At 46.4% G+C, this 25,990-nt stretch overlaps 1 protein-coding gene across 4 annotated transcripts in view; it reads right to left on the bottom strand.

Moving 5' to 3' along the window:
* ATG9B (autophagy related 9B) overlaps positions 1–25,990 on the bottom strand; it is a 411,143-nt gene that overhangs the window by 82,282 nt on the left and 302,871 nt on the right. For all 4 annotated transcript variants that reach the window (XM_069210766.1, XM_069210767.1, XM_069210768.1 and 1 more), the window contains 4 exons: positions 23,864–24,043; positions 23,166–23,411; positions 3,915–4,147; positions 1,967–2,072 (listed from right to left, as the gene is read on the bottom strand). In XM_069210766.1, coding sequence (XP_069066867.1) covers positions 1,967–2,072; positions 3,915–4,147; positions 23,166–23,411; positions 23,864–24,043 — 765 coding nt within the window. The remainder of the gene's footprint in view (positions 1–1,966; positions 2,073–3,914; positions 4,148–23,165; positions 23,412–23,863; positions 24,044–25,990) is intronic.

Raw genomic sequence — 25,990 nt, forward strand, 5'->3', positions numbered from 1 at the left:
CCAGCACTCCTACCCCTCACTGTGAAGTTTGCACCAAAAGCGGGATACCGGATTAACTGAAACATGAGCAAAGCCTTGCCCCTTCCTTTGACCACGACAGTGGTCGGCCTTCAGGGCTACTGATTCCACTGGACGCCTTACCACCTAAAATATTTGGAAGTCTACATCTTTAAGGGTCTGGATTGCATGACGAAGGACAATTCAGTACTTCTTCAAGAAGGGACCCCGGACAACTTTGCCAAGTGGACACAGCTTAATCTCTCCTTCTGGGAGGAGTGCAGGGCATCAAAGTGGTAACCCTCCCTAGATTCATATACATCTTAGGCATGTTCCCATTTTCGATCCTGATCTTGCTGCTTTGATCCATTGACAGGGAATCATCTGGAGTGCTACCAAACAGCACTGGGCAATGCCAGAACTGATCGCCCATAGGAAGAGTGGTGGCTTAGGGCTTCCCCAGATTGAGCACTAATCCTCAGCACACCACCTTGCACACCTCTTTTTTATGCAACAAGGGATAATAGATTTTCTCCCCCGCCTTTGTGTCCTCATAGAGAGGAACATATCGCAGAGCCCACCTGGTCCTCACCTGCTGCACTCATATGGTGCACTTCCTGCATGCTTTGCTAATCCATGATCCAGGCTATGGCTCAGGCCTGGAAACGTACCCATGCCCTACTCTCAAATGACCTCCCACCCACTTCCCTTACCCTCTCCCCCCTACTTGCACGAGAGGGCCACCTATGCTAGCATCCGCTTCGGAGGCGCTTTGCCTGAACTGGCCTATTTGGTGGCAGGCAGTCATCCATTCTCTTTCCCAGATTCTCGATCATGGATCTCTCAAAGCCTTTGCGGAGAAGTTCTGTCTCCCCCGACCTCAGCAATGGAAATATCTCAACTCTGCCATTCCTCTTCAGCAGTTTGGGAACGTCATCATGGGCCTTAGCACCATCCCCCATTGTTACCCATCTCCCGCTTTGGGGCCAATACAGCAGAGTGATGTTGGGTCTGTATAACCTTATGATATTGCACAAGTACTCACTGTCCCAATCACAGCACCTGTGGGCTGTGTGGAAGGCAACACTGCACATTGATTATGATAAGAACAGGCCTGAAGCACCTGAAAACGTGGATTTTGGTGAGAGGGAATCTAGGATGAAATTCTGTATTTTAAAAATGGTGCAGGATTGGTACTGGGGACCCCCTCCAAATCAGAATTTGCAGGCCTTCTTCACGACTCAAGATGCTGGTGCTGCAACCTCTTGGGCTGTGACATGATACATATCTTATACATCTATCCAGACCTCCGAGGTCTATGGAGAGCAGAGATATATACACTTCACAGAATCCTGCCTCTCTCCTTCAGCACTGCCTCATCAAGTAATACTCCTACATGACACGACAGACATTTTCCCACTAATACACTGTGAGTGCCATTTCCTGCCACACCTTTGAAAAGTTGTGTATCCTGAAGGACTGGATCTCTCCCCACATGCCCACGCTCATTTGTCTTCGACTTCCCAGTAACTACCTGCTTGATGTGCAATGGCTGCATTTGACCTCTATTGCACTTGGTAACTTCAGTGATGTTACTAATGTTGTGTATTACAATACTTTATAGCATTTACTCCTGAGCCTCTGCTATGTACTTTGTAATTTGATAATCAAAATAAAGAATTTAAAAACAGACCGTGCTATCACTGGCACCTCAAGTATCCGTCACAGTCAATCAGTCACACACAAGATGCCAGCACTTTTTAGAATGTCCAACACAGCCTGCATTCTGTTTTCCTTGCATAACACACACAAATAACTCACCTTGTGCACATTGCTTGCACCCAGATACAGCTTTATTACCAAGATACTTACCTTGTGCTGCATACTCTTTCTGGCCTACATTGCTGCCATATAACTTGTCAATGAGCACATACTAGTTTCACACAACAAATCTACTGTCACTACGCACCTCGTGCATGTAGATTGCTTGAAGGCTCATCTCAGCTGAAGCAAATTCTGAGACGATTAATGAGGAGCGGGAGATGCTCTGGAGCTTTTGATCACCTTCTGTCATGCTGTGAAAGACAAATTACAACTACATCAGTCATCAGGGAGGCGTGCCCACTCATAGAACTGTGGGTTTCCCACTGCCTCTTCCTCAAACAAGGACAGTGTCTACATCTTCCAACAAAGTGATGTTTGCTGATAGAAGTAGAAGAGAATTATCAGACTTGACCAATATTGGACCTTTCATATGCAAGAGACATACAACTTCATAAGATATCGGCTATGGGATTCTGCAGTTACAGCCATCTTTCAACAGCAGGGTTTGCACCAACAAATGCTCCAGACTGTCTGCTGTAATTGACTACTCTAAAACTACTTTAGGGACATTTCCAAAAATTGTTTTAAGCCATTTAATTTCAGTATGATTATTGCAAAGTGTAGAAGTTGGAGGAAGATGACATCCATAAATCTAATAATGTGATAAATTGTGATCTTGGTATCCTTGATATAAACATTTTTCTTCTCTACTTATTCTCTATCCTATATCAATGCCTTCTTACCTCACTTGATCATGTATCAATTGAATGTTGTTTGTCTGGAACACACCTCCATTGTTTCTTTGCTTTACTTCTGATGAATCAATCTGTGATTGTGCTGGTGTAGTAAATATTATTAACTGTTTAGATTAACTTGTTGTATGCGGACCTCAGGTTTTGTTTAGTTCGGTCAGGTCAGGAACCTGTAGAAAGCAAGTTTAATGTTCTTCAGCTAAACTTTGTTGGGATGTTAAGAGAAAAATAGTGTTGGGAAGGCTAAAGCTTCCTTGAAGTATTTGAGTATCTTACCTTCCGAAATGCAAAAATATTAAAAACAATTATAGTCTTGCTATTTCAATGTTTTATGTAAAACCAAAACCTGTTTATTTATTTTTCATTCCTTGTGGGTAATACTGGCTAATGTGGCTGACCAGAAAGCAGAGCAAGGAAAAAATGGTCCAGGTGCCAAAAACGTTAAGACAATCAAGAACATAAAAGATTTCACTCTAAAAAACGTTTTGGGGTGCAAGCAGCCTTTGCATACCGCAGGCAAATTTGGCTCTGTGTAAAACAGGAGTTTGCCAGAGGGGGAGAGAAACAGCCCTAGATGCCTTTTGCTTTAAAGGGTACTTATGGACATATCCTAGCAATTTAAGCCACCCTATTGATGCAATTTAAAATTAACTTATGCAAGGTTAGGCAATTTCTGAAAATACACAGAAGCTTAAAACAATGGAATACATTTCTACACAAGGTAATATCTTGTAGTTCAAACAGACTCAAGCACTGTCATCTATAACTTTGAATGCCAGAGCAGGGGCAAATGTGACGGACTCTACCAGTCATTTGAAATAGCACACCAGTCTATATCAGGTGCCTCCCTTCCAGACTTAAAAACGCATGAGAGGGGCAATTTTGACCAGAGGAAGACAAGTCAGACTTTAAACAGAACAATATAAACACATTCGCACAAAGTCGGAAGTTTGGTGGGCTTTGGAAGCATTCTCTTCCCAGAGTTGAAGAGGGTGTATGTGCATCTAAGGGATATTTATACTCCAAATGAATTTGTAGAAGTCCATCAAGTTCCTGAACCCTACGAGAAAGGAATCATCTGAAGCACCAACACCTCAGACGCATGACTGATGCCTGTGAAGCTAACATCCTGAGAGGCACCTAGAGTTATGGCAAATATCTGCCGTAAAGTGAAGGTCACAAGTTTCAATTCCAGTGTGTCAGATCACCCTTCAGAGGTTGGTTGGAGCAAAAGTAAGGTGGATAAAAGTAACAACATATATTTGCCAAGAGACACTTCATTGTGTAGTGTGTTCCATCAATGATGAATATCGAAATTAGCAGAAGTGGTTCTTCCAGTACCTTTCTTCAAAGATGGTCTGGTCGCTGCGGTACATGGGGCTCTCCGCGCATGCCCCAAAGAGCCCAACGTGTGTCCGTGTCCGTCCAGATGGCTGGGATGAGGAGAGAGATGCTAGGATGCTGGCAGCAGCAGAAGCAGTGGTGGTGGGCTGCACAAACCTGCGATCTCTGGAGGGCAGGCCACTGGCTGTAAGCACCGGGTGGATCAATACACTTGCTAAGAGGTTATCTGGCTAAACAAGGAAACAAATAAAATAGCACAATTACCCCAAGATGTAAAGAAAAAAAGAATGTAAGAAAGAAGGAAGGAAAGAGGACAGAAAGATACACCCACACACCCAAGTTGCCTGGAAATGTGAAATCATCTGTATCAAGAAGAGCCCTCTGTGGTTTTGAATCTGTGAACTAAAACCATGGCTCTGCATCACAGTCAACTTCTGTTTTCTCTGAGGAGTGGTACACCATCTGACAGGGCACTACTTGCCCATCACAGTACTCAAGAATGCTTGGAAGATTTAACCAGCTATGGACTGCATTGGGAATTGTGATAAGAGAATGGGGGTGTTGCACTGAAGGTCAGTGGTGCTTGGCAGCAGCTTTCTTCCTCCCCTTAAAACAAACATTATGAAGAGGTGGGGCTGAAGTGGCTTGTTGCTTATTTTCTGCCTCCTCTAAGTTCAAGAGTTGGAGACAGAGCTAGGTGACAGTGAGGTCAGTGGCATAGGACCACAAGAGCTGTAGCCAGGGAGACCAAAAAACAGAGTGATGGCCTCCACTCCTACCTTGATGCGGCAGTATGAGGCAATGTAAGTCAAAGAAACGTATGAATAGGCAGCCGTGGTGAAAACTACAGACAGAGAAGTCATCTTTGATGCAGCATTACCTCCCTGCAGCCTGCATTAGAGGCGAGGAGAACTGCACAGCAGTGAAGAACCTCACTTAACAGGAGTGCAGGGCAGGGTCAGTTGACTCTGGGTGTAACATGGAGGGAAGAGCTGCCCCAACCCAGGCAGAATCTGTCAACTCCTGTTGCTGTCACACCCGTGCTACCTTCCACTTCAACCCTCATCACCCAGAGTTCAAAATCCAGAACAGCATTTGCTATGCTGACAAGCATTGAGATCCATGCATCTTGTGGGGCGAATGTTGGGAAGGGATGGTGGCTAAGTGGATGGTAATCTAAATGACCATCCAAGTACAGACACGTGAAGAATATGGAAGCCAACTATTTAGCAGAACTGTATTGGTGAAGGAGATTGAAAATGTCACTTACCCAGTGTACATCTGTTCGTGGCATTAGTCGCTGCAGATTCACATGTTGTGCATAGCCCGCCATCTGGTGTTGGGTCGGAGTGTTACAAGTTGTTTTTCTTCGAAGAAGTCTTTCGAGTCACGAGACCGAGGGACTCCTCCTCTTTTGCTTCCATTGCGCATGGGTGTCGACTCCATCTTCGATTGTTTTCCCCGCAGAGAGTGAGGTAGGAGTTGTGTGTGTTAGTAATAGTGCCCATGCAATGGAGTGAATAAGTATGTACCAATTAAGGTTTAAGTAATATATTTACAAATGTACAAAGTTGAAGATAACTTCCAAACGGCTACAGGCTCCCGGGGAGGCGGGTGGGCACATGTGAATCTGCAGCGACTAATGCCACGAACAGATGTACACTGGGTAAGTGACATTTTCAGTTCAATGGCATGTGTAGCTGCAGATACACATGTTGTGCATAGACTAGTAAGCAGTTATCTCCCCAAAAGCGGTGGCTCAGCCTGTAGGAGTGGAAGTAGTCTGAAATAAAGTTCTTAGTACGGCTTGACCTACTGTGGCTTGTTGTGCGGATAGCACGTCTACACAGTAGTGCTTAGTAAATGTGTGAGGCGTAGACCATGTGGCTGCCTTACATATCTCGTGCATTGGAATATTCCCTAGGAAGGCCATGCTAGCGCCTTTCTTTCAGGTTGAGTGTGCCCTTGGTGTAATGGGCAGCTCCCTTTTTGCTTTAAGGTAGCAGATTTGGATGCACTTAACTATCCATCTGGCTATACCCTGTTTTGATATTGGGTTTCCTGTATGAGGTTTTTGGAATGCAATAAACAGTTGTTTTGTTTTTCTGATTTCTTTTGTTCTGTCAATGTAGTACATTAGTGCTCTTCTGATGTCTAATGTATGTAGTGCCCTTTCAGCTACCGAGTCTGGCTGTGGGAAGAACACTGGTAGTTCTACCGTTTGATTTAAGTGGAACGGTGAAATAACCTTTGGTAGAAATTTAGGATTGGTTCTTAGGACTACCTTATTTTTGTGTATTTGGATATAAGGTTCTTGTATTGTAAACGCCTGAATTTCACTTACTCTTCTTAGAGATGTGATGGTGATGAGAAATGCAACTTTCCAGGTTAGGAATTGTATTTCGCAAGAATGCATGGGTTCAAAAGGTGGACCCATGAGTCTTGTTAAGACGATGTTGAGGTTCCATGAAGGAACGGGTGGTGTCCTTGGTGGTATAATTCTTTTGAGGCCTTCCATAAACGCTTTAATGACAGGTATCCTAAATAGTGAAGTTGAATGGGTAATCAGCAGGTATGCAGATATTGCTGCGAGGTGTATTTTAATGGAAGAGAAGGCCAGGTTCGATTTTTGTAAGTGTAGTAAGTAACCCACTACATCCTTTGGAGATGCGTGTAATGGTTGAATTTGATTATTATGGCAGTAGCAAACAAACCTTTTCCATTTGCTTGCATAGCAGTGTCTAGTGGATGGTCTTCTAGCTTGCTTTATGACTTCCATACATTCTTGGGTGAGGTTTAAGTGTCCGAATTCTAGGATTTCAGGAGCCAGATTGCTAGATTCAGCGATGCTGGGTTTGGATGCCTGATCTGTTGTTTGTGTTGTGTTAACAGATCTGGCCTGTTGGGTAACTTGACGTGGGGTACTACTGATAGGTCTAGCAGTGTTGTGTACCAAGGTTGCCTTGCCCATGTTGGTGCTATCAGTATGAGTTTGAGTTTGTTTTGACTCAATTTGTTTACTAGATATAGAAGGAGAGGGAGAGGGGGAAAAGCGTACGCAAATATCCCTGACCAGTTCATCCATAGGGCATTGCCTTGAGACTGCCTGTGTGGGTATCTGGATGCGAAGTTTTGGCATTTTGCGTTCTCCTTTGTTGCAAATAAGTCTATTTGAGGTGTTCCCCAAATTTTGAAGTAAGTGTTTAGAATTTGGGGGTGAATTTCCCATTCGTGGACCTGTTGGTGATCTCGAGAGAGATTGTCTGCAAGTTGATTCTGGATCCCTGGAATAAACTGTGCTATTAGGCGAATGTGGTTGTGAATTGCCCATTGCCATATTTTTTGTGCCAGGAGGCACAGCTGTGTCGAGTGTGTCCCCCCCTGTTTGTTTAGATAATACATTGTTGTCATGTTGTCTGTTTTGACAAGAATGTACTTGTGGGTTATGATGGGTTGGAATGCTTTTAACGCTAGGAAAACTGCTAGCAGTTCGAGGTGATTTATATGCAGCTTTGTTTGATGTACGTCCCATTGTCCTTGGATGCTGTGTTGATTGAGGTGTGCTCCCCACCCTGTCATGGAAGCATCTGTTGTTATCACGTATTGTGGCACTGGGTCTTGGAAAGGCCGCCCTTTGTTTAAATTTATACTGTTCCACCATAGAAGCGAGAGGTATGTTTGGCGGTCTATCAACACCAGATCTAGAAGGTGACCCTGTGCTTGTGACCATTGTGATGCTAGGCACTGTTGTAAGGGCCTCATGTGCAGTCTTGCGTTCGGGACAATGGCTATGCATGAGGACATCATGCCTAGGAGTTGTAATACCATCTTTGCCTGTATTTTTTGTGTTGGATACATGGTTTGTATAACTTTTAGGAAATTTTTAACCCTTTGTGGACTTGGAGTGGCTATTCCCCTTGTTGTGTCTATTGTTGCTCCTAGGTATTGCTGTACTTTGCACGGCAGAATGTGTGATTTTGCATAGTTGACGGAGAAACCGAGTTTGTAGAGGGTTTGTATGACCTGATCTGTGTGGTGTGAACACTTTGTCAGTGAGTTGGTCTTGATTAGCCAATCGTCTAGATACGGGAATACGTGTATTTGCTGCCTTCTGATGTGTGCAGCTACTACTGTTAGGCATTTTGTAAAGACTCTTGGTGCGGTTGTTATACCGAACGGCAATACTTTGAATTGGTAATGTATTCCTTTGAATACGAACCTTAGGTATTTCCTGTGCGAGGGATGTACCGGTATGTGGAAATACGCGTCTTTGAGATCTAAGGTTGTCATGTAGTCTTGTTGCTTTAGCAATGGTAACACTTCTTGTAGCGTGACCATGTGAAAGTGTTCTGATTTGATGTAGGTGTTTAGTGTTCTGAGATCTAGGATTGGTCTCAGTGTTTTGTCCTTTTTTGGTATTAGAAAGTACAGTGAGTAAACTCCTGTGTTTATTTGTGTACCTGGTACCAGTTCTATTGCGTTCTTTTGCAGTAATGCTTGAACTTCTATTTCCAGAAGGTCTGAATGCTGTTTTGATATATTCTGTGTTTTTGGTGGTATATTTGGAGGGATTTGGAGAAATTCTATGCAATAACCATGTTGGATAATTGCTAAGACCCAAGTGTCTGTTGTTATTTCCTCCCAAGATTGGTAATACTGACTTATTCTTCCCCCCACTGGTGTTGTGTGGAGGGGATGAGTGACCTGTAAGTCACTGTTTGGTTGCAGGTGTTTTTGGGCTTTGAAATTTTCCCCTGTTTCTAGGGAATTGTCCTCCTCTGTACTGGCCCTGAAAGCCTCCCCTTTGGTACTGTCCCTGGTAGGTAGACGGTGTTGAATGTGATGTACTGGCTTGTGTGGCCTGACCCCGAAACCCCCCTCTGAAGGTTGTTTTGCGGAAGGTGCCGAAAGTGCCTCTGCCCTGCGGGGAATAGAGTGCGCCCATGGCCTTGGCAGTGTCAGTGTCCTTTTTTAGCTTCTCAATTGCCGTGTCCACTTCAGGTCTGAACAATTGTTGCTCATTGAATGGCATATTGAGCACCGCTTGCTGTATCTCCGGTTTAAAGCCAGATGTTCGTAACCACGCGTGCCTTCTTATGGTTACTGCTGTGTTAATTGTTCTTGCAGCTGTGTCAGCTGCATCCATAGAGGAGCGTATTTGGTTATTGGAGATGTTTTGTCCCTCCTCAACCACCTGTTTGCCCTTTTTTGTAAATCTTTGGGTAGATGCTCGATGAGGTGCTGCATCTCGTCCCAATGGGCTCTGTCATATCGCGCTAGGAGCGCTTGAGAGTTAGCGATGCGCCACTGGTTTGCAGCTTGTACTGCAACCCTTTATCCGGCTGCGTCGAACTTGCGGCTTTCTTTATCCGGAGGTGGTGCATCGCCTGATGTGTGAGAGTTGGCTCTCTTGCGAGCTGCCCCTACTACAACTGAATCTGGTGGCAGTTGTGAGGTGATGAAAGCAGGGTCTGTGGGCGGTGCTTTATATTTCTTTTCCACCCTTGGTGTTATTGCTCTACTCTTGACAGGCTCTTTGAAGATTTGCTTTGCGTGCCTTAGTATTCCTGGGAGCATAGGCAGGCTCTGGTAGGTGCTATGGGTGGAGGAGAAGGTGTTGAAAAGGAAGTCATCCTCGACAGGTTCTGAGTGTAGCGACACGTTATGGAACTCTGCTGCCCTAGCTACCACCTGTGAATACGCTGTGCTGTCCTCTGGTGGTGAGGGCTTGGTTGGATACGCCTCCGGACTGTTGTCTGACACTGGGGCGTCGTATAGGTCCCAAGCGTCCTGGTCATCTTGGCTCATGGTGGTGTGAGCCGGTGAGTGTGACGGAGTCTGTGCCGGTGATATGTAAGTTACAGGTGGAGGAGAGGGTGGCGGAGTTACCTTCTTCACCACTTTTGTTTGTGGTGCTTGTTCCTGTGTTTGGAACTCAAGTCTCCTTTTTCTCCTAATAGGGGGAAGGGTGCTGATCTTCCCTGTTCCACTCTGTATGAAGATCCGCTTTTGAGTGTGGTCTACTTCAGTGGACTGTAACTCTTCCTCGAATCTATGCTTGCGCAATTGAGAGGACAGTGATTGCTCCTCTGAATATGAGCTGGTAGTTGGCTCGGTTGCCGGTCGTTCCGGCACCGAAACTATGTCCTTACTCGTTTTCGGCTCCGAGGCGACTTTTCTCTTTTTTGGAGTCGAAACTTCTCGGCGTCGATCCTCCTCGGTGCCGCTGTCTCTGCGTCGAGCAGCTTCGGCTCCGCTGTCTCTGCGTCGATCTTTGTCGGCAGCACTTTCTCGGTCCCGAGATTGCTGCGTGCCTGTGTCTCGACCCGAGTCGGACGATCTCGGCACTAGTTCGGCCTTTTTCGGTGCCGATGGGCGGTCACCGACTTTATGGGTTGAGCCATGGCCTGTTGGCAGTGGCGTCCCCTGGGCCTTGTCTGTTTTCTTGTGTGCTGGCGTTGATGTCTTACTCACTGTTTCGTGGACGTCGAATTCCTCCAAGTCCGATTCATGGATAGAGAAGGCTTCCTCTTCTTCTCCTTGTTCCTCGAACTCTCGGTGTCCTGTCGGCGTGGACGCCATCTGTAATCTTCTGGCTCGCCGGTCACGGAGCGTTTTTCGGGATCGAAACGCACGACAGGCCTCACAAGTTTCCTCCTTGTGCTCGGGCGACAGGCACAGGTTACAGACCAAATGTTGGTCTGTATATGGGTATTTGTTGTGGCATTTAGGGCAGAATCAGAACGGGGTCCGTTCCATCAGCCTCGATGTTACACGCGGTCGGGCCGACCAGGCCCCGACGGGGGATCGAAATTACCCCGAAGGGCTACCAGAGCTCTTCACGATTCGATTCGGTGTCGATTCTATCTAACCCGATTCCGAACGCAACAATACCGACGTAATTTTCCGAATTTTTAACTATCTTTCCGTTCGAAAACCCGGAGCGAAAAGGAACACGTCCGAACCCGATGGCGGAAAGAAAACAATCGAAGATGGAGTCGACGCCCATGCGCAATGGAAGCAAAAGAGGAGGAGTCCCTCGGTCTCGTGACTCGAAAGACTTCTTCGAAGAAAAACAACTTGTAACACTCCGACCCAACACCAGATGGCGGGCTATGCACAACATGTGTATCTGCAGCTACACATGCCATCGAACATAAATATTCCCCACTCCCTCCCCTGCGCTCGTCTCGCTAAGGGGTAAGGAAGGAGTAGTCCAACACCTCTGAGTGTTGCGCAACTGTGTGCCCGCTGAGCTTTAGAATGAGATGCATGGGCCAATAGATCCTGTACAGCTGTAACCTTAGAACACTCAGAGTGTGTAGCCATGATGGGCTAACTATGGGGAAGACAAATACCACCTGCATAGGTTGTGTGTTACAGGAACGGAGCTCGGCCCAAACGTTAGAAATCGAAAAGATATTGGAGGGTTTTTGACAATGGCAGTGTATAAATGACTCGCAAACAGGTCAACAAGACCAGTTTGATCATATACTCCAGGCCATATAGGACACGAGTTGTAATGGAAAGCCACATCAACTATAGTGAGGAGCAGGCGTCACTGAGAGCTGACCAATGTCAACTGGCAGAAAGGTCTGCAGAGAATAAGATTTTAACACTGAAACCTTGGATCTATGATCTCCACAAACAGGTGAGATATCTTTGAGAAAGAACCCGATTTCTAAACTAATGGACAGGGATATGGGAGGCCACTATAGAAGAAACAACATGTGCAACATAGGTCTACCTGAGAGATTACAGGGCCCCAGTATGAAGCTGCTCCTGGGGAATGGCTTTGCAAAATGGTGGCCCCTAAGAGACTGTCCAAGTCTTCACTGTTCAGTGGGTGTATAAGTCCTAGATACTGCCATCGCCCCTGGGGTACAGACTAAACCTCTGATTGTCATGCTATTAAACTAAAGATCACTGTCTATTTCTACAACGTAGCAGGCAAGTTTCTCCTATCTGCTTTGAGAACACCAGGCTACTCATTTTGCAACAGCACACCCTCAGAGTGCAGCAAAAACATAACTCATACCTAAGATTGCATGGGGGGCTTAAATATATGTTGCTATTCTCTGTATGCCGCAAGCTAATAATAGATGGTCGGACCCATTTATTTACTGTAGTGCAAATACGTTGGGACTAGTCTGTAGAATAAACTGGAACATGGGGTGGTCAGTAACAGCCACCCTGGGTGCAAACCTGCTGCAGGACACACAGGTGAGGCGTGATGAAAGGCCCAGGAACTACTGTTGTGCAAACAACATTAGAAAATGCAGTCATGGTTATTGCAGTACAAGCTTATTAGCGAAATTCACTTCTAACAAAGCCAACAACATAGACAAGTCAACAACACCAGAGGGCATAGGGTCTAAGGTGTTGGTGCCAAGCTCCAACCTGGAACCACAGATAATTCCTATTAAGACAGAAGAAACCATACAAGAAGTGGCCCAAAAGTAGGCAATGACACTTTAGGAAGCACACACTCTCACAGATGGCGCTGGCTTCTGCTTGCAGTGTGGCATGTTGAAGTTGGGTACAAACTGCAGTGGTGTCGGGGTTTGGTGGTTGAGGTGGGACAAGCTAGAATGGGCCTTCCCTTTTGAGCTCCTTGCCTTTTGTAGTGGGCCTCGGGATCAAGTAGAATGAAAACTAGTGACTCTCAACATTACAGTTCTTTTGATTTTCTTACATGTTCTGTGTTCTAAACTAAAGTGGGCTGTATTTGGCGGAAACCTGCCAGTATGGTAAATGTCATGGGAGAATCTTAGTGCATGTATTAGGTTTTAATGGTAAAGGGGAGATGCACACGGACTGCACTCGAAGAGCAATGGAGAAGCCCAGGTAAATTTGCTGAACATCATAATTTATGTTCCCTGCTACACTTGAGAAGAGCACCGAGCCACGAAAGTCATGTTCCAAGCATTCAAGTGGCTCATAAGAAGAGATGCATAACTGAAACAGAGACATGCCCATTTTGCCTTCTAACTGGAGACCCATATAAAAGAGGTAGGGAGAAACATCTTCAGAGGAAGTAGAGGGGCCATATGTCTACCCCATTGTATTCCTTAATATGCTAGGAAAGCCTTAATAGACACGAGACCTGGCATCCCGATTGAGTGTACTACAAAGATTAATCGAGAGGGTGATGGTGATGTACAACTAAAGGGAGCTGCTTATATTTGCATACCTTTGTGTGTCACAAGTTGCACCTGAGGTGCCTTAAGGCATTATTTGTGAAACTGCTATCATATGTGCACAAACGCTAGTGATCTGGTGGGGGGGGTGAGAGAGGTGGGGGACTGAAGCTGCATTACTGGCATGATAGGCCCTTCCTTTCATTATGCGGAATGGTGAACACTAAGACACAAATGGAATTTGGAAGATGAAAAAAACACTAGATTTTAAGAGGTATTTGGAGGGAAATCCATTGCTTGGAAAGAGGCTACTCCCGGAGTAAAGGTATTGAGGCTCCTGGGTAACTTAAGCCCACTAGGGCTTTTGTGCTGTTAATTTTAGGCCCAGTCTGGGGGGAGACAAGCAATCCAGCAAAGTTGCTACTGCTTGTCCTGTTGTCTTCTTCTAGAACTGGCATGGAGGCCTGACTTGTGACCAAACAAGTGACAATGAAGCAAGTATATTCTGGAGGAGGGCAGTATTTATATTCCGCTTTTGGTCAAGGAGGAAGCCACAGATAACCAAATAATTTGCCTCATTAAAAAGCCATGAGGCTCTTTTAATCGTTCAGTAGAACCAAGAAACTAGAACTCAGCCTTCCATCACCCTAAGGTCAGTTATTTGTGCTTTATAAAAAAAAAAAGATTATTAACAGTCTCCATTCAAAAATGTGAACTGGCCTCAGGCACTTTGAGAACTGTACTCAGACACAGCTTGGAACCTGATCCTATTGCAATGGGAAATCGCAACACCACAGGAAACAGGAAATGGGTGGCGCTCCCTCGGGGCAGGGGAAACCTTACCTGTGGAAAAGAATGGGTTGGGGAACTCCGCCATCCACCATGTGCAACAAGCTTTAGAGAGGGCCGCAAGGAAAAGGAGTATGTGCGGGATGACATGCCCAACATGAAAACAACCACGAAACAACCAGTTCTCCAAAGAACACAAAAGAGTTTCACCATGTAATGTAGAAGCCCTTCTTCCCAATACCAACTCATATCAAGGGAATTATAACGTGGTAAGTGTGTGTAGATGATCAGGCAGCAGATTTGCAAATATCCTAGAGTGGGGTAATATGAAGAAAGACTTAATAGTGCCTTTTTTGTGAGTAGAATATGTTTTTGGATTGTCTGTAGGTAGCCTAAGCACATGTGCATAGCATATTTGAACGCATCTTAATGTTCAGCTGTTTATGCCACTTTCGGCACAAGGCTGGCCTAAGTGTGCAGGGGTAAAGTAAACAAATTGTTGCTTTGTCTTGCACAGAGGTCTAGTTCTGTTAATGTAGTACACAAATGTGTCTTTGAATGTAGTGAATGCAAGGCCTCTCTACCCTGGATACTGAATTCGAAAAGAAAGTTGGAGGTTCGATTGTGTGGTTAGTATGAAAAGCACAGACTAACTTTGGTAGAACGGAGGGGGGAATGCTTAAGACTACCTTGTCTTTGTGACTAATAGGTTCCTCAATAGTTGGTGCCTGTAGTTCACTTACTCTGCACAGGATGTGACTGTAATTAGAAATGCTACCTTTCAAATGAAAGCTTGTAGTGCGCACAAGTGGAATGGATCAAAGGGTGCACGATAAGCCTAGTTAAAATGTTATTGACATCCCAAATAGGAACGCTGGGCGCTCCAGGTGGGATAATCCTTCGTAACCCCTAAAAGGAAGTAGCATTCTCAAATGTGATTTTCCTTTTAAAAGCAGTCGTGCTCGAAGGTCGTAACGGGCTGCTTAATTTGGCCATATCTTTGTGCTTAAACGCATCCATCTGAGTCTCTGCTTCAATGTGGCCTGTGCCTAAATCAATAAGCATTGTGCTGAAAATCTGTTTTTTCTTCTATATTGTGATGTGTACGGGTCGAGAAATGATCTGAAATAAGTTTTGCCTTTTTTTGGGATGAGGTAATTTTCGGAGTTGAGGTTCTGTCAAATCCAAATCAGTACCCAAAATATAAATTCAAAGGCATTTTTGGGGACCGAAAGCCCTGTGTGTCGAAACAGGCTTATGAGGACCCTCAGGTGGCTAGATTCGAGAATTGGGAGCGAGTTACCTTGTGCCCTATTCTATGAGGCATGTGCTGGGAGTACCTTTCTTTGGGTGCAATTATTTTGATAACCTGAGCTGAAGTCTCTGTGCTGGTAAGTAAGCGTAAATGGAACCAACCCGTCCGAGAACTGTGCCTCCAAATGTCCTCATCAGCATCAATAGCTTTATGTGCTCTTAAGGATATTGCTCCTTGGGCTTTTGACTTCATGGGGCACAGTAAACCTACCTACGATCATGACAGTTACGTACTGTCCATTTACACTTAAAATGTTGACAAACCAACCAGTTTTCTTCATTGTAATACTGAGGAAGCCCCAAATTACAGACTTGATGCCGATCATTGTGCCACCTTTGTGTGATATTGAGTACACAATCAACAACAGCAAATTGGAATCATAATCTCGTGACCAGGACAGTGAAAAGCAGGATTTCCTCATCGACCCGCATTGATACTTTCTATAGCTCACCGTATCCAGTGGGTTGTTGGAGTTGATATTTTTATATACCCTTCTCTGTTGTTCTCAGTACATAAAATTCAGTTCTAATTGTGAGGCAGTTTAGAATACGGGGTAAAGAAGTTTAGCTCCGACCCAGACGATGAAAAAAAAATCTAAACTGGGATGTGCATGCTGACGTATCGTGGGTCTTGTCTACATGATCGATCATTCTCCAAATAAAATAAAAAATCTAGTAACTAAACAAGCTGTAATACTCTCAGCCCAACACTAGGTGGCAGCTAATGCAAAGCATATGATCAACAAAATCTGCTGCATAATTGTTATGTACAATCCTAGATGGCACATTCTTCGCACATCAGTTTATGGTGCAAAACGTCTAAGCTCTGGGAGTTATTAATCGATCAGGCGTTAGATGGTGACTTGGTCTTGTTCATGAGAGCTCTCCACTACGACCTCCCTGCCTCAGTCAGGTATGCCACTCTGGGAAAGGACAGAGGGCTTTAAGATAGTACACGGGGTGCAGCAAGGGTGCGTTTTAGTTCCCCTGCCATTCTTGTTACACATGAACAGCCTCGTCCCAGCCTGTCTGCTAGAGATGTGGATGTTCCAACCATATCTGGCGAAAAGGTTTCTGTCCTGCTCTATGCCGACAAGGCGGTTTTGTTGGCTAGAATGAATGCCCAGAGGCCTGAAAACACTAATTGTCGGGTTTGTCTCATTCATGGGATCCCTGGGTCTGGCCACCAACCGTCCCAAAACTTTTATGATAGCATGCAATTTATGGCACACAAACATGAGGGGTATTGAGATAGACGGGCATCGAGTGTGCCTTACCCCAAGTTTTCCTACTTGAGTGTAGTCTTTGATTCGAAGGCAATCTAGGGACCCTGCATCTCCACTGTGCAGCATCAATTGGCCTGTTCTATCGAGTTCATTTTTATTTTGGCTCAGCGCAGAGGGAAAAAAAAATAGTCCCCTTGCTAGAGATCTATAAGAGAACGTTCCTTCCCACCTTAGTATATGGTGCAGGCTTGTTGGGCTATACAAATTCTAAACCCTTTCGAGGTGAGCAGAACAGGGTGTTAATAGAGGTTCCAACAACTTGGGCCACACATATAACCCATCATGAGCTTGGGGTGGATTATATAGAGGATGCCAATAAATTAGCCACTCTGTTACTGTGGTGCTCTGTATGGGCAAACCTGTATGTCGCCTTTAACAGGAAAGAAGTGTGGGACTGCCTGAAATGTGACAGGGCGATGTCAATTGCCTGGCTGCAGTAAGTGAAGACCAGACTGTGTGATCTGTGGGAATCCCATCTCTTTTTCCAGCCTGACAGGATGATAAAACAAGATCTGGCCAGGGTAAAGATATTGTACAAACAAAATAGACAAAACAACAGAGAGGTGAGTGAACTCTCTAAAACCACAGTTAGGGAACATGCTACCCTCCTGCGTCCAAGGATAATGCTCCATACTTGTGTTGGATGGACTCCTCATGGGACAGAATGCTTTTGACACGATTCCGGTTAGGATTTGTAAGGTGGCATCTGTGCTTTCCCTTGGGACAGTATGAATTGGCTTGCATTCAAATCGCCATTTATGTGTTTACCATCAAATGGAAGAATTCAATTAACCAGACAAAAACCTGTGGGTACGATTACCTAACATCGGAAACAACAATGCATTTTATTTTGTTATACCACACACACAGGTCCCAAGAAAATAATTTCCTGGGGCTCAAACACAGAGCTCTAAATAAAAGGCTGTTGAAAAAGACATCCTTAATACACAAAACTATATATGAATAACATTAGCCTAGTCCAGAAAACCCTCTGTAAACACCACCCATTAGAACACAAACAAACAAGTTACTTACCTTTGGTAACACCTTTTCTGGCTGAGACAATATCTAGCCACAGATTCCTTACCTTTTAATTCTCCCCAGTCGTCAGGCTGGATGCAGATGATTTTTTGTGAGCACTCCTTCATGCCAGTAGGTGGCGTCAGTTGGCTCCACGAGGCGTCGTCCGCACCGAAGGGCACATCTGCTTCACCTATATCACCTCCATCTCGACATGCTGACAGTTACTTTTCACAACTTTCCACGCCAAAAGCACAGAGCCCAAACTAGGACCCTAAAAGGAATCATCCCTGACCCTAGAAATAAATCCACAGAGCACGGACAATGAGTGAGTCAGTAAGGAATCTGCAGCTAGGTATTGTCTCTACCAGATAAGGCATTAAGGAAGTTAAGTAACTTGTTCATCTGACAGAGACTTCTAGCCGCAGATTTCTTACCTATAAATTGATACCCTGCGTACACATTTAAACTAGGAAGTCCTGCAGGACCGAATGGGCGAAATGCCCTTCCCTACTGACCTGACTGTCCAGGCAGTAGTGCTGGGTAAACGTGTGCAGGAAAGGAAACACTGCTGCCTGGCACATGTCCAGGACTGTGACTTCACATACTAACCCAGTGGTCGCATCTTTAGATCTGGTTGAATGAGAGCATAAGCTTTCAAAGGCTGCTTTTTCACCAGTGCATAGCAGATCTTGATGCAGAGAATGAACCATCGAGAGATGGTCCATCTTTGTACCGTCCGACCTTTCTCCAACATAACCCACGTAGAGATGGTCGTCCACTGAGAACTCTTTTGTTTGTCAATGTAGAACGTCAACGCTCTTTTTGGGTCAAGGCGGTGGAGTCGCTCCTCTTCCTTAGAGGTTTGTGGTGGAGTGTAAAAGGAGGGCAAGGTGACAGATTGCCCCCCATGAAATGGTGTTACCACTTTCAGCAGGAAAGAGACCCTAGTGCAAAGCACCAGCTTGCCTGGATAAACAGAGAAGAATGGAAGCCTCGAAGATAAAGCCTGCAGCTCGCTCACCCTCTGGGCAGATGTAATGGCCACATGGAAAGCTGTTTTAATCGTTAGCAGCCAGAGGGGACAATTGTGGTGAGGCTCAAAAGGAGCACACATCAAGAATGTGAGGGCCAAATTAAGGTTCCACTGAGGCATAATAAAAGGATAAGGGGGAAACATATGTACAAGGCCCTTCAAAATTCTATTTACAATAGGGGATTTAAATAAAAAGGGTTGGTCAGGCAGCGGCAAGAAGGCAGACAGAGTAGAAAGATAACCCTTCAGAGTGCCCAAAGCAGAGCCCTGCCAGGCTAGGGTAAGGATAAAAAGCAAAATATCAGAAAGGGAAGCAGAACGTGGATCAATGGACTTTTCTGTAAAATATGATACAAAACGTTTCCACTGGCAGGTGTATACTGTTTTGGTGGAGGGATGCCTGGCTGCCAGAATAACACTACAGACTTCAAGAGAAAGGTAGAAAGCTGTCAACTGCCACATTCAATCTCCACCCAAGAAAGCAGAGAGATGACAGGTTCGGGCAGAGAACCCTCTCCTGCTGCTGCTCCAGAAGATCCTCCGGAAGGGGAAGCCTGATCAGCACCCATATGCAGAAGCTCGGGATACCAGACTCTCCGTGCCCAGTCCAGGGCTACAAGGATGACTTGGACCCCTCGTTACTGATCTCCTTAACAACTCTGGGCAGGCGTGGTATGGGCGGAAAGGCATAAAGAAGGCCTGAGCTCCACTTGAGATGAAAACTGTCTCCGCGCAAGAGGCATTTTGGAAACTCCAGTGCACAAAACTGCTGCCATTGCGTGTTCTCGGCAGAGGCAAACAGATCTAACCAAGGCTCTCCTCACTGCTGAAAGAGAACTTGCACCACCTCCAGGCGAAGATACCAATCGTGATCCACTAGGAATTGACACCCGAGTTCGTCTGCTTTGGTATACAGGGAACCTGCCAGATGTTGAACTACCATGGATATGCCCTGCTGTTCCAGCAGTGTCCAGAGACGCAGCGCCTCTTGACAAAGAGTCCACGGACCCACCCCGCCCTGTTTGCTCCAGTACCACATGGTGGTGCTGTCTGCAAACACCTGCACTAGCCTTCCCTTGATGACCGGTAGAAAGACTTTCAATGCCAGTCGAATAGCGTGGAGCTCCAGCATGTTTATGGGGAGTCCGGATTCCGCTGGAGACCAGAGTCCTCGGATTCCACATCTCCCAGTTGGCTGCCCCATCAGAGGAGTGAAGCATCTGTCACCTCTGTGAGATCTAGTTGGGGAAAGTACAGGGGTCTGCCTCTGATCCACTGGCGGCTGGTTACCCACCACTGCAGGTTCTCTGAAGTTTGCTCCGAGATCTAGAACATGTCGGAGCGATTACCCTGATGCTGCGCCCACTGGAACTTCAGGTCCCACTGCAGAGCTTGCATATGCCATCTGGCATGTGTCACTAGCAGGATGCAGGAGGGCATGAGGCCCGGTAGCCTCAGAGTCAGTCTCAACGCTACCCAGGATAGAGGCTAAGACAGCCCCGATGAAAGGAAGCGTCTGAGAAGGAGTCAGGTGTGACTTTGGCATGTTTGTAGTGACCCCCAGCAAATGCAGGAGATCTTCTGTAGCCTGGAGGAGGGAGACCATAGCCTGGGTGAGCCCACCTTCATTAGCGAGTCATCGAGATATGGGAAAACTGACACCCTTGGTCTGCGCAGATGATCTGCGACCACCGCCATCACCCTGGTGAACACCCGAGGGTCGGTGGTAAGGCCAAAGGTGAGCACAGTAAACAAAGTGCTTGTGGCCTAACGTGAACCGCAAATAATGTCTGTGGGCAGGAAGGATGGGGATGTGGAAATAAGCGTCCTGTGGGCCCAACTCTACCATCCATTCTCCTGGGTCCAAGGCAGGCAAGACCTGAGCCAATGTGAGCATCCTGAATTTCTCCTTTCTGAGGAAGAAGTTGAGAGTTTGGAGATCTAGGATTGGGTGAAGACCTCGTTCTTTTTGCGGACCAGAAAGTAGCGGGCATGACAACCACAGGCTACTTCTAGCACAGGGACCCTCTCTATAGTTATCTTGGCCAAGAGAGCCCTCTCTTGCCCGGGGAGAAAGGACAAATGATCCTTTGTCAGTCAGTCATAAGATTGAGGGAGGGCCCCCCTAAACAATCTGTAGAACTTGCGGTCTGATGTTAGGGACTGCCAACGGTGGAGCTGATGGCGGATCCTGCCACCAACTGGACCCCCATGATCTAAAAGAGCAAGACTAGGAGGATTAAGAGGCTTCGGCTGCTGGGCATGAAGTGGGGGGCTTTGATTGGGGAAGGGGGGGATGGTTGGAGCAGACCACTGGCTACTCCACCCATGGGATCAAGAAGAACTGCATCCTCATCCACGCAGAGGCTGGGAAGCTTGCAAGGGCCACTGGCTGTGACAGGGTTGGCGCGGTTGAAAGCCACTTCTCTAGCCATGAAAGGAGCGAAAGGTAGACTGGAGATGGTGTGGGGCAGCTGAGAAGCACAAGGATTTGGCCATAGCCCTTGAGTCCTTCGATCCAGAGTTGAGTCTGCCTTGTCTCTGAAGAGACGACTGCCATCAAAGGGCATGTTTAGATTCAAGCCTGGACATCCCCTCAAAAGCCAGATGTTCTCATCCAGGCGTGGCGTCTAAGCGCCACCATCATAGAAACTGTTCTGCCCAGTGAGTTGGTCGTGTCCAAACCACAGAGTATAGTGAACTTAGGTGCGTCTCTACTGTCTGTGACTGCTTGGGAGAGAATGGCCTGGGCCTCCTCTGAGACCTGTGGCAGCACTTGGGACTAGTGGCCGAATAGCATGTGGTATTCACCGACTGCAATGCAAGGCTAATGGAAAAAAACATTTTCTTACTAAAGATCTCTAGCGTCTTGGATTACCTGTCTGGGGGTGCCGCAGGGAAAGGGGCCATGGGAAGGAGAAGCTTGCAACACCAAGATCTCTGGGGTAGGATGTTGGATCAGGAAGCTTGGGTCCCCTGGGGCAGGCTGGTAGCAGTGGGCATTTGTCCTATTCACAGGAGCCTCTGTTCTGGGCTTGGACCAGGCTCCCAGGAAGACATTGGTTATGGTTGAAAGAAAGCAGGGGTTTAGAGGAGGAAGCTCACGGTTGTAGCACCTCTGCCAAGATGTTGGTCTTGACTGCTAAAGGCAATTCGAGTTCCAAGACCTCAACCGTCTTCTTCCCCACCACAGCATAGACATCTCCCTCATCCGTAGCCACTGTCCTCTGACTGGCATTCTAAAGGCTCCAGTGACCCTTTCCATTCTTCCCGAGGCTTAGCCCTTCCAAATAAGTCTGAGGTACCAAACTAGGAGAAAAGGGTCCTGTCAGTGCTGGAATCGGCACTGGTCGATGCAGCTCTGGGTCAGATTTGGGGATCAAAAATGGCCTGGCACTGTTGGTAGGCATTGGCGCATTAGGACCGGTGCTGGGGAAGGTTGTAGCGGCACGACCGGCGCCAGTCCAAATCCATGATCGGATCCATGGGGGACCCATCGGAGCCGGGGTCAGAGCTGCTAGTGCAGAACCACATAGGGGCCTTCTCTGACCCTCCCGGGGCTGAAGACGCTCCGGAAGGGTCAGCACGCTCAAAAATGAGGCACATGGACTCGTTAAATTCTTTAATTTGAGCAGGGGTCGCTGCGGCTCCCGGAAAGGTGGGGAGGCACGGAGTCAGTCCTGGCGTAGGCTCCAAACATCAATGCCTCAAACACAGATGTTCTTTTGTCGCACCAGCCGACGTACAAGGAGAAGTCAAAGCACGCTTGGAGTTCGTGTGTTTTTTGTTGTGCCTCTCCCCTGAGTGTCCCAACAACTTTGTATGGGACGAAGAGGACTTGGTTCTCTTGGAACGGTCCTGGAACCTTTCTCTCGACCAAGACCTCTGAGGAGCTGCGTGATGATGATGCATCTCACGGGCTACTAGCAGCTTTACAGACTGCTCCCTCAAAGCCTTGGCGGCATGGCCAGGCAGTCAAAACACAACTTGGAGTTGTATTCACGCTACAGATACAAGACGTGTGGGTCCATCACTGACATGGGGCGATGACAGGCACCACAGGGTTTGAAACCTGTCTTCCTTGAAGACACTCCCTCGACACACCAGGAGGAAAAAACCTCAAAAAAGGTCAACAAAACATGAAAAAAAATCCAGGCAAAATTGCCAGAGGTGTAGCTCTTCTTTGGATTCGCAGTGGCTGGCGCAGAAAGAAAAGAATTGACGAAAGCGCACCTAGATGGCGCCTATATCGGTGAAGTGGACATCACTTATAGTGTGAACAAGGCCAATGACCCTGGGCAGAACTGAATGATGCGACCTACTGGCACACAGGGGTACTCATGAAAAATCTTCCGGATCCAGTCTGACACCTGGGGAGAATTCAAAGGTAAGGAATCTGTTGCTAGAAGTTTCTGTCAGATACATATACGCACAAATTAGTCTTTAGAAGACTCAAGTGGCCCCTAATGAAGGTCAAGAAACTAACAAAGCCTGTATACCTCAGGGATAACATATACACACACTCATAACAAAGTTTCCCTTTAAAACGCATGACTCACCTATACAAAGAGTTCTCTACACACACATTATGACCTTAACACAGATCATGTTTAAAAGCAATGTCTGATCAATGCACCTAGGACATTCTGCGGGGAGCACTCACCACGGTACCAGACTCATTGGACAGAAGTGAGCTGCAAAGCGGTGCCTCGGACAGGATACGTTGGGCAGGTGGTGCCAGGGCAGCATCCTGGTGAACTTTTTCCTTGAGGTGCCCTAAGAAGGCCGAGCTCTCCAACGGTGGCTGCCAGTGTGGGTTAGTGATAGCAAAGTGCATGAGGGATAGCTCAGTCTTCCCATTCTCAGCCTGCTGATACACGGATGCCTCAGTCTGCCCTTCTGACAACCACTGGGAAAAGCAGAGAACAACACGTGAGAAGAGAATAGAGGTACCACGAGGGACTGTGAAAAAATAAGACTCACAGATAACATACCTGGTCCTTTACTCATCAGAAATCTGAACTTATTTGGTATGATGTCATTATATGACAAAAACATTATATGTAATTAGTACACTCCCTTTGCCTCTGTGGCTGCCCATAGATCAGTCTCTTGGCCTAAGCTGTCTGCCTATCTGTGGAAAGTTCTGGATTACCTTGTAATAGTCTGATGGAAGATTAGGAGTATCAGATCACTTAGCCTAACTATTCTGTAAACGATCTTCGCTAACTGCCAAGGTTGTGCCAGTGTCCCTTGTGCTTTATTTGAAACGTTTGTTCCTAAGCGCACATCTTTAGGATATGTTCTGTCCTCCTAATGTGCCTGCCCTGTGTTTATCCACAAAGACAACTAAAGCCATACCTGTGGGTTCCCGTGCTTACGGATGTCCATCTGGGCAAAAGAGCAGATGTCTCCCACGCCGACCACTTCAACTGAGAAATTTCTAAAGAAATCCACGATCTCCAGGGATTTGTGACGCAACGAGAAGATCAGGATGAATGGAGTGATGATGGGGCTCAGGAGTTCTTCCAAGATAAAGACCTGAAGCGGGCACAGAGCAGGTGAGACGAGCTGCTTTGAGAGTGTAGAAGCCAAGACATTACAGAGAAAGGAAACAAACTGTATATAGAAAATCAGAGGAGCAGGGGAGGCAGATGGATAAAGAAAGTGTGAGAAAAGGAAAAGGAGAGCAAATGTGAAAAGGAATTCATATAAGAAGTGAGAGAGAATGAGTGTATGGCACAGACTGTGTGAAGCACAAAGAAAATGTGTGAGAGAAATAAAGTGAGAGAGTGAAAGCTAAAGCAAGAGGCTATTGAGGCTCAGAAAAAGAGGCCAAGTAAATGGAAGAAAGGGAGGAGGCACAGTGATAAGCAGGTTTCCAGGTGTGATTTTTAAAGGCAAAAATGCAGAGACTAGGATACACAGGAAAGCATATATCACTCATCATAGTAACATTTGTCATGCTTGTGCGTCAACTGTCCTGTATCTACACACAAGTGATGTCCTCCAGGTAAAATCCTGAATCACAATGTTCTTATCATCATAGGTGAGCCACCAGCAAGAAGGGGCTCTTTTACAAAGAGTATAAGGGGCAGATGTTCTAAACTTTTTGCACGTTGCAAACAGTAAATTTAGCTGTTGGCGATGTGCAAAAAGCACATCGCGATGCCCAAACACCGTTTTGCGATTCGGTAGCCTGGTTACCGAATCGCAAAACGGGATTGCGAGTCGCAATTAGGAAGGGGTGTTCCCTTCCTAATTGCGAGTCGCAGCGTGATGTTGTATTGTTTTGCGTTCGTGGTCACAAAACAATCACAGTTAGCACCCATTTCAAATGGGTGCTAACCCATTCGCAAAACGGAAGGGGTCCCCGTGTGACCCCTTCCCCTTTGTGAATGACATTAAAAACATTTTTCCAGAGCAGGCAGTGGTCCTATGGAACAAAACGAAAACGTTTCATTTTTAGGGTCGAGCCTGCGTTGCATGCGCTCGCGCATGCGTATCGCAGCGAGACGCTTTTGTATTTAGAAAAGGGCTCGGAGCCCTGTCAACTTCACGTCAGTGTTTTTTATTGGTTCGTGGGCTTGACTAATAAAATCTGGTTGCTTTCATTAGTCGAACGCAAGCATACGTCATGCCTTTTCTGGTGGCTAGCCCTCCTCGAGCGCAGCGACCAAGTACAGAAAACATGCGAGGCTCGCTGTTTTCCATCGGGCTCGTGGACTTCTTTTTCTCTAATTTAGAGATCTCGCTTGGCAGAAGTCGAACGCTTTACATAGTTAATTTCGCTTTTTCGGGTTGTGTACATAAATGCACTTTTGCCCGATAGGTGAAAAGTCGGGTTAGGAGTTTATAACGCGATCATCTCTAACTTGAGCAAACGCGAGACCCGTTGCATTGTAAATGCTTGTTTAGTTTTGTAATGCATCTTGATTTCCTTTAAGGAAAATGGGCTGCATTACCAAAAAAAAAAAAAACTGCTTTATTTAAAAGCAGTCACAGACATGGTGGTCTGCTGTCTCCAGCAGGCCACCATCCCTGTGAGTGGCGTGAGTCTCAAGGGGGTCGCAAATTGCGACCCACCTCATGAATATACATGAGGTGGGCCTTTGCGACCCCCTTGCGAGTCGCAGATGGTGTCAGGGACACCATCCTACATTCCGATTTGCGACTCGCAAATTGCAAGTCGCTCTGACTCGCAATTTGCAAGTCGCAAATCGGAACCTACCTACATCTGGCCCTAAGTCTCTATGGTGAATGTTCTGCAGACATAGAACATCGTATCAGGAGACAACGATCAAAACCTCAGAGGTAAGCACTAAAGATATTAGTCAATCAGTATTGCCAAAACAAAGCTCAACGTTTGCCCTGACCTCCAACGCACGGCAACAGCAGAAACGGCGGGCTTGCCCAAGGGGCCGCTTTGCAGATAACATCCAGGAGTGTAGCACTTGGAGGGCTCTTTCCAGGCATGCCGAAGTAATA

The sequence above is a fragment of the Pleurodeles waltl genome, chromosome 10, assembly GCF_031143425.1.
Source record: "Pleurodeles waltl isolate 20211129_DDA chromosome 10, aPleWal1.hap1.20221129, whole genome shotgun sequence".
In the NCBI taxonomy this organism is placed as follows: Eukaryota; Metazoa; Chordata; class Amphibia; order Caudata; family Salamandridae; genus Pleurodeles; species Pleurodeles waltl.